Source organism: Manacus candei, unplaced genomic scaffold (genome assembly GCF_025592945.1).
Source record: "Manacus candei isolate 608988 ecotype Guabito, Panama unplaced genomic scaffold, ASM2559294v1 h1tg000035l, whole genome shotgun sequence".
Taxonomy (NCBI): Eukaryota; Metazoa; Chordata; class Aves; order Passeriformes; family Pipridae; genus Manacus; species Manacus candei.
Window position 1 is genome coordinate 42,156 of NW_026138083.1, and position 8,308 is coordinate 50,463.

General features: G+C 49.9%; 1 protein-coding gene across 15 annotated transcripts; it reads left to right on the forward strand.

Moving 5' to 3' along the window:
- The first annotated feature begins 1,340 nt into the window (after positions 1-1,340).
- On the forward strand, positions 1,341-8,075 carry LOC127473374 (uncharacterized). 15 transcript variants are annotated; one of them, XM_051792907.1, is made up of 6 exons: positions 1,341-1,688; positions 4,315-4,696; positions 5,270-5,430; positions 5,650-5,841; positions 6,606-6,796; positions 7,556-7,769. In XM_051792907.1, the coding sequence occupies exons 2-6, from the start codon at positions 4,537-4,539 to the stop codon at positions 7,767-7,769; spliced, it is 918 nt and encodes a 305-aa protein (XP_051648867.1). In that variant the 5' UTR covers positions 1,341-1,688; positions 4,315-4,536. The 15 variants fall into 15 exon arrangements, 2 of the variants coding, with proteins under 2 accessions (XP_051648867.1, XP_051648866.1); XM_051792906.1 differs by lacking the exons at positions 5,270-5,430; positions 5,650-5,841 and adding exons at positions 4,697-5,078; positions 6,225-6,415 and having other exon boundaries at positions 4,315-4,506; XR_007905407.1 differs by lacking the exons at positions 6,606-6,796; positions 7,556-7,769 and adding exons at positions 7,173-7,311; positions 7,931-8,075 and having other exon boundaries at positions 4,315-4,453; positions 5,270-5,980.
- Positions 8,076-8,308: the final 233 nt, after the last annotated feature.

Here is an 8,308-nt window from a genome sequence, read left to right on the forward strand (position 1 = left end):
CGACCCCAGTTGGAGGCTGCTGCCGTCACCGTGTGCCGTACCTGGGCGCGTGAGGAAAAAAAGTTACGTGGTGCTTCGGAAACACCCAGCACCTCCTCACTATCTCCCCGACTCAACCTGAATGCTCCTCCATTGCCAAAAGCAGGCTGGATAGCACCTGCAACTATAAGAGATTGAGACTTAACTGATGACCCTCGTAGTACTAGGAGATTACTCACACAGACAGCTGTAGACCATCAAACCTAATTGGCAGGTGGCTCCGGCCCTCTGAGGCTGCACATGCTGTCTGTAAAGTACAAAAACCAAAAGCAAATGTACATACTGAGATACCGCCTGAAAGGATGGCTTTCCTGGGGTAGCTCCTACCTACCTCTCCTCCACAGTGACCTCTTACTGACAAGGTCCCTGAAGCATTGGACTGTCTGTTAGAAGGTGGCAGAACCCCTGGAAAACACAACAAACAAAGCATGTGCACAGATTCACCACAACACCTGTAGAAGACCATCTAGTTCTGTCCTGGAGTCAATGCTCACCTTGCTCACAGGTACTCACCTGGATCACCTCCCCTCCGGTGCCTAGAGCCTCCTGGGGCCAGGGCTCTGCATCTGAAAACAAAGAAAAAACAAACCCAAACAACAAAATCCTTAACACAGCGAGTAAACGTGGAGCCAAAAGCCACGTCTTTGTGCTGATGTCAGGTAACCACCCACCTTCTCGCTCTGCTCCTCTGGCCTCTGTTCTGTTCAACTCTGCTTTACACCCTGTCTCTCTGACATGGTAAAGAAACCCTAACTAAAGTAACCCAGATAAATGGGGAGAGCTCAAAGAGTCTCCCTTCTCTTTTGGCAAACCACCAAGGGTCACTGCCTGCAGCCAAAGACTGCAGCTATAATCAAACAGAATATCCGGGTGAAGGAGCAGAAAACTTAAGTGGCACATCTGAAAAGTCAGTGGATGCATTCACAGGCATTTAGGGGGCTCCTGGACACTGCTTTCCACCCGTACTACCTTCAAAACACTCCTGGCAATTCCTAAGCTGACACCCGAGCCCTCACTCCATCTCTGGGCTGTAACCCCCCACTACCTACTTGCAAACCTGGGTGTCTGAAACCATTTTCAACACAGAGCAACTTCACCTCAGGATAGGATAACACTTGTGAAAAAATGCCAAGCTACAGTTGAGATGATCAGGAGATCTCAAAAGATACAAAGCTCCTAAGAAAAAGAAAACAAGATAATAAATTACAAAAGCAGCTAACCAACACAGGACACAAAATAAATAAATTCAAAAACCCTTGCATTTGAGTGTAATCCTCTTCATTACCATATATAGCTCTGTTGCTTTGGATGCCAAAGCTGATGCTTCAATAAAGCAAGAACAGCTTGAGAAATCCCATTCATTGAAAGAAAGGGAGAGCTCTTATCCCATTGAAGCCCAGCTGCTGAATGACCTCCTTGGGCAAAGGCTGGGGTTAATATACCCCTGGCCACACCCACATACCTTCCCATGAGGCTCGAGGGAAAGGGAGGAGCCAAATGCCACAAAGTATAAAAGCTCTGGGAGGAGTAGCACTGAGTTTTCCATGTTCAGGAGAAGTAAAGGCCCTGATGCAGGAAAACACTGCTAATGAGGATAAATACACCATCTCTCTTTCTGCAGCTATACCCACTGAAACAGCAGAGACCAGGTAAGAAACTGAACTTTTCTGTTGGACAGAGGAAGAACAAGATAAACAACCTAAAAATGCAGACAAAAAATTAACTTATCAAAGAAGATGAAAGGTTAAGGTGGTGGGTCACCCGGACATTCCACAGGCAGCAAGAGTTTCTGGTCCTAGCATCTTTTCTCTGAGAAAAAGCTTTAGCTGTGTTCAATCTGGGGGCTGATATGGCAAATTTCACTGCAGGGCTCCTGGAAATGAACAAGAACCCTTTTCCCGGGGGAAAGCAAGCCCTCACCCTAATGGTCTCGGAGGTGAAGAGAAATCCGGGCACTACATAGGCAGCAAGAGCTTCTAACCTTAGCAGCTTTTCTCTGTCAAAAAGCTTCAGCTGTGTTCAATCTGGGGGCTGATATAGCAAATTTCACTGCAGGGCTCCTGGAAATGAACAAGAACCCTTTTCCCTGGGGGAAAGCAAGCCCTCACCCTAATGGTCTGGGAGGTGAAGAGAAATCCAGGCACTGCATAGGCAGAAAGAGCTTCTGACTCTAGCAGCTTTTCTCTGACAAAAAGCTTCAGTTGTGTTCAATCTGGGGACTGACATGGCCAATTTCCCTGCAAGGCTCCTGAAAGTGAATGAGGACCCTTTTCCCCTTTGATAATAAAGTAATTAACTTTTCCACCACACCTTAATTAGCTACCAATTAACTAATTCTCCTTTTACAAGGCATGCTAATTATTCACTAATGACCTAATTCAGTAATTTATTTCTTGCACTGCACCCTAATGGGTTACTAATTAATTAGTTTCACAGGCAGCAAGATTTTTCTGTCCGGTTACCTTTGGTTTCGGAGAAATCTTCATCCATGTTCACTTTGGAGAGGAGGATCAGGTATTTGAGGCAGGACTCTTGCAAGCAACAAACAGCCGTATCCCCAAGGAAACAAAGCCCTGACCCTCAGGGTTTCAGGTGCAGATAGTGTGAAACTCCATAGGCAACAAGAGTTTTCTGTCCTGGCACCTTTTTTCTGAGAGAAAACTTTGTCCATGTTCAGTTTTGGGAGATGGAGTGGCAATTTCACTGCAAGGCTCTTGCAAATGAATTACAGCCCTTTTCCCCAGGAAAGACAGCTTGTAGCCTTAAAATTTTAGGGGCAGTTGGTGGGCCAGGCTGGACACTCCATGAGCAGCAAAGTTCCCTGTGGTGGCACCTTTGGTCCAAGAGGAATACTCATTCACGTTCAATTTCAGGACTCAGACTGGAATTTTCAGAGCAGGAAAACCAGGAAAGAACCAGGGAAAGAATCCTCAGGAAGGAAATCCCTTACCCTCACGGTCTCAGGTGCAGGTGGTGCGACACTTCATGGGTGGCAACAGCTTTCTGTGGTAGAACCTTTTGTCTGGGAGGAATCTTTGTTGGCATTCAGTAGAGGGAGTCAGACTTCACTTTCAGGGGAGGGCTCTGAAAAGCAAAAACCAGACCTTTCCCACAGGAGAGAAAGCCTGTAAACGTGGGGATTCAGGTGCAGTTGATGGACCAGCCTGGGCACTCCATGGGCAACAAGATGTTTGTGTGGTGGCACCTTTTGCCTGGGAGGAATCTTCATCCCTTTTGAATTTTGGCAAGTCGGTCCAGCTATCTTGGCACCAGCCTCCTGCAAGCGAATTACAGACCATTTCCCCATGAAAGGCAACATGTAGCCTCAGACTCTCAGTTGTACTACATGAGACACCCAGGGCACTCCATGGGAAGCCACAGATGTCTGTCCTGGCATCTTTTGTCTCAGAGTTATGTTCACCTGTTTTCACTTTTGAGAGTTGCACCATCATTATCACCACAAGTCTCTGGAAACCAAATAATAGCCCTTTCCCCCAGATAATAAAGCCCTTAATCTCAGGGCTGCACATGCAGGTGGTGTGGCACTCCCTGTGCAGGAAGATCTTTCTGTCCTGTCACCATTTGTTTGGGAGGAATCCTCATCTGATTTCATTTTAAGAAGTCAAACCATCTTTCTCGGTTCAGGACACCTGTAAGTGAACAAGAGCCTGTTTCCCCAGGAAAGAAAGCCCTTACCCTCAGGGCCTCAGGGGTAGCTGCTATGAAACTCCATGGGAAACAAGAGCTCTCTGTCCTGGAACCTTTTGTCTGGGAGGAATCTTCATCCTTATGCAATTTTGGGAGTAAAGACTGACAGTTTCAGCACAGGATTAAAAACACGATCAACAGCCCTTATTCCCAGGAAAGAAAGCCTGGAACCTTTGGCTGTTAGGTGCATTTGGTGGGCCAGTTTGGGCACTCGATGGGCAGCAACATCTCTCTGTCCTGGCACCTTTTGTCTTGCAGGAATCTTGACCTGTATGGAATATTGGGAGTCAGACTGGCAGTTTCAGCACAGGATTTCTAAAAATGAACAACAGCCCTTTTACACAGGAAACAAAGCACTGACCATTTTAACTTCAGGTGCAGTTGGTAGGCCAGCCTGGGCACTCCTTAGGCAGCAAGAGCTTTCTGGTGTGCTACCTATTGTCTGGGAGGAATCCTCATCTGTATTCAATTTTGGGAGCTGGACTGCCCCTTTCGGCTCGAGGAGTCCTGCAGGGTCACATCAACCCTTTTCCCCTGGAAGGAAAGCCCTTACCTTCTTGGTTTCAGGTGCAGTTGGTGGGCCGGCCTGGACACTCGCTGGGCAGCAAGAGCTTTGTGTGGTGTCACCTTTGATCTGGGAGGAATCTTCGTCCGTATGGAATTTTGGGAGCTGGACTGCCCATTTCGGCAGTAGGATTGCTGCAAGGTAACAACAGCCCTTATGGCCAGGACAGAAAGCCTGAAACCTTTGGGTTTCAGGTGCAGTTGGTGGGCCAGCCTAGGCACTCCATGGGCAGCAAGAGCTTTCTGTGGTGGCACCTTTTATCTTGGTGGAATCCTCCTCCGTATTCAATTCTGGGAGTTGGACTGGCAATTGCAGCGCAGGACCCTTCACGTGAACTACAGCCCTTTTCCCCAAGAAAAAAGGTCCTTACCTTTGGGGTCTCAGGTGCAGTTGGTGGGCCAGCCAGGGCAGTCCATGGGCAGCAAGAGCTCTCTGTACTGGCACCTTTTGTCTGGGAGGAATCCTCGTCTGTATTCAATTCTGGAACTTGGACTGGCAATTTCAGTGCAGGACTCCTGCAAGCGAACAACAGCCCTTTCTCCCAGGCAAGAAAGTGCTTACCCTCAAGGTTTCAGGTGCAGTTGGTGGGCCAGCCTAGGCACTCCATGGGCAGCAAGAGCTTTCTGTGGTGGCACCTTTTATCTTGGTGGAATCCTCCTCCGTATTCAATTCTGGGAGTCGGACTGGCGATTGCAGCGCAGGACTCCTGCACGTGAACTACAGCCCTTTTCCCCAAGAAAAAAGGTCCTTACCTTTGGGGTCTCAGGTGCAGTTGGTGGGCCAGCCTGGACACTCGCTGGGCAGCAAGAGCTCTCTGTGCTGGCACCTTTGGTCTGGGAGGAATCTTCGTCCGTATGCCATGTTCGGACTTGGACTGGCAGTTTCAGGACAGGGCTGAAAAAAGACAACAACAGCCATTATCCCGAGGAAACAAACGGTGGAACCTCTGGCTTTCAGGTGCAGTTGGTGGGCCAGCCAGGGCAGTCCATGGGCAGCAAGAGCTCTCTGTGCTGGCACCTTTTGTCTGGGAGGAATCCTCGTCTGTATTCAATTCTGAGACTTGGACTGGCAATTTCAGTGCAGGACTCCTGCAAGCGAACAACAGCCCTTTCTCCCAGGTAAGAAAGTGCTTACCCTCAGGGTCTCAGGTGCAGTTGGTGGGCTAGCCTAGGCACTAGCCTAGGTGGGCAGCAACATCTCTCTGTCCTGGCACCTTTTGTCTTGCAACAATCTTCATCCGGATGCAGTTTTGGGAGTCGGACTGCCAGTTTCAGTGCAGGATTCCTAACAACAGCCCTTTTCCACAGCAAAGCGAGCACCGACCCTTTTAATTTCAGGTGCCGGTGGTGGGCCAGCCTGGGCACTCCTTAAGCAGCAAGAGCTTTCTGGTGTGCTACCTTTTGTCTGGGAGGAATCCTCATCCGTATTCAATTTTGGGAGCTGGACTGCCCCTTTCGGCTCGAGGAGTCCTGCAGGGTCACATCAACCCTTTTCCCCTGGAGGGAAAGCCCTTACCTTCTTGGTTTCAGGTGCAGTTGGTGGGCCGGCCTGGACACTCACTGGGCAGCAAGAGCTTTGTGTGGTGCAACCTTTAGTCTGGGAGGAATCTTCGTCCGTATGGAATTTTGGGAGCTGGACTGCCCATTTCGGCAGTAGGATTGCTGCAAGGTAACAACAGCCCTTATGGCCAGGGCAGAAAGCCTGAAACCTTTGGGTTTCAGGTGCAGTTGGTGGGCCAGCCAGGGCAGTCCATGGGCAGCAAGAGCTCTCTGTGCTGGCACCTTTTGTCTGGGAGGAATCCTCATCTATATTCAATTCTGGGACTTGGACTGGCATTTTCAGTGCAGGACTCCTGCAAGCGAACAACAGCCCTTTCTCCCAGGCAAGAAAGTGCTTACCCTCAGGGTCTCAGGTGCAGTTGGTGGGCCAGCCAGGGCAGTCCATGGGCAGCAAGAGCTCTCTGTGGTGGCACCTTTTATCTTGGTGGAATCCTCCTCTGTATTCAATTCTGGGAGTCGGACTGGCGATTGCAGCGCAGGACTTCTGCACGTGAACTACAGCCCTTTTCCCCAAGAAAAAAGGTCCTTACCTTTGGGGTCTCAGGTGCAGTTGGTGGGCCAGCCTGGACACTCGCTGGGCAGCAAGAGCTCTCTGTGCTGGCACCTTTGGTCTGGGAGGAATCTTCGTCCGTATGCCATGTTGAGACTTGGACTGGCAGTTTCAGGACAGGGTTGAAAAAAACAACAACAGCCATTATCCCGAGGAAACAAACGGTGGAACCTCTGGCTTTCAGGTGCAGTTGGTGGGCCAGCCAGGGCAGTCCATGGGCAGCAAGAGCTCTCTGTGCTGGCACCTTTTGTCTGGGAGGAATCCTCGTCTGTATTCAATTCTGGGACTTGGACTGGCAATTTCAGTGCAGGACTCCTGCAAGCGAACAACAGCCCTTTCTCCCAGGCAAGAAAGTGCTTACCCTCAGGGTCTCAGGTGCAGTTGGTGGGCTAGCCTAGGCACTCCGTGGGCAGCAACATCTCTCTGTCCTAGCACCTTTTGTCTTGCAACAATCTGCATCCGGATGCAATTTTGGGAGTCGGACTGCCAGTTTAAGCGCAGGATTCTTAACAACAGCCCTTTTCCACAGCAAAGCGAGCACCAACCCTTTTAATTTCAGGTGCCAGTGGTGGGCCAGCCTGGGCACTCCTTAAGCAGCAAGAGCTTTCTGGTGTGCTACCTTTTGTCTGGGAGGAATCCTCATCCGTATTCAATTTTGGGAGCTGGACTGCCCCTTTCGGCTCGAGGAGTCCTGCAGGGTCACATCAACCCTTTTCCCCTGGAATGAAAGCCCTTACCTTCCTGGTTTCAGGTGCAGTTGGTGGGCCGGCCTGGACACTCGCTGGGCAGCAAGAGCTTTGTGTGGTGTCACCTTTAGTCTGGGAGGAATCTTCGTCCGTATGGAATTTTGGGAGCTGGACTGCCCATTTCGGCAGTAGGATCGCTGCAAGGTAACAACAGCCCTTATGGCCAGGACAAAAAGCCTGAAACCTTTGGGTTTCAGGTGCAGTTGGTGGGCCAGCCTAGGCACTCCATGGGCAGCAAGAGCTTTCTGTGGTGGCACCTTTTATCTTGGTGGAATCCTCCTCCGTATTCAATTCTGGGAGTCGGACTGGCAGTTGCAGCACAGGACTCCTGCATGTGAACTACAGCCCTTTTCCCCAAGAAAAAAGGTCCTTACCTTTGGGGTCTCAGGTGCAGTTGGTGGGCCAGCCAGGGCAGTCCATGGGCAGCAAGAGCTCTCTGTGCTGGCACCTTTTGTCTGGGAGGAATCCTCGTCTGTATTCAATTCTGGGACTTGGACTGGCAATTTCAGTGCAGGACTCCTGCAAGCGAACAACAGCCCTTTCTCCCAGGCAAGAAAGTGCTTACCCTCAGGGTCTCAGGTGCAGTTGGTGGGCTAGCCTAGGCACTCCGTGGGCAGCAACATCTCTCTGTCCTAGCACCTTTTGTCTTGCAACAATCTGCATCCGGATGCAATTTTGGGAGTCGGACTGCCAGTTTAAGCGCAGGATTCTTAACAACAGCCCTTTTCCACAGCAAAGCGAGCACCAACCCTTTTAATTTCAGGTGCCAGTGGTGGGCCAGCCTGGGCACTCCTTAAGCAGCAAGAGCTTTCTGGTGTGCTACCTTTTGTCTGGGAGGAATCCTCATCCGTATTCAATTTAGGGAGCTGGACTGCCCTTTTCGGCTCGAGGAGTCCTGCAAGGTCAACATCAATCCTTTTCCCCTGGAAGGAAAGCCCTTACCTTCTTGGTTTCAGGTGCAGTTCTTGGGCCGGCCTAAAAATCTTAAAATCAGGAGAAGAGCCTAAGAGAATAAAAATAAGGAGAGCAGCCTAAAAAAATTAAAATCAGGAGAGGAGCCTAAAAAAATTAAAATCAGGAAAGGAGCATAAAAAAATTAAAATCAGGGGAGGAGTATAAAAATCTAAAAATCAGGAGAGGA

Bases quoted from the DNA above. Each gene is read 5' to 3' on its own strand.
- LOC127473374 (XM_051792906.1), top strand. From the start codon at position 4,727: ATGGGCAGCAAGAGCTCTCTGTACTGGCACCTTTTGTCTGGGAGGAAT. The intron at 6,416-6,605 runs GTGCAGTTGGTG...TCTGGCTTTCAG, and splicing joins CCTTACCTTTGGGGTCTCAG to GTGCAGTTGGTGGGCCAGCC. The intron at 6,797-7,555 runs GTGCAGTTGGTG...TTGGGGTCTCAG, and splicing joins GCTTACCCTCAGGGTCTCAG to GTGCAGTTGGTGGGCCAGCC.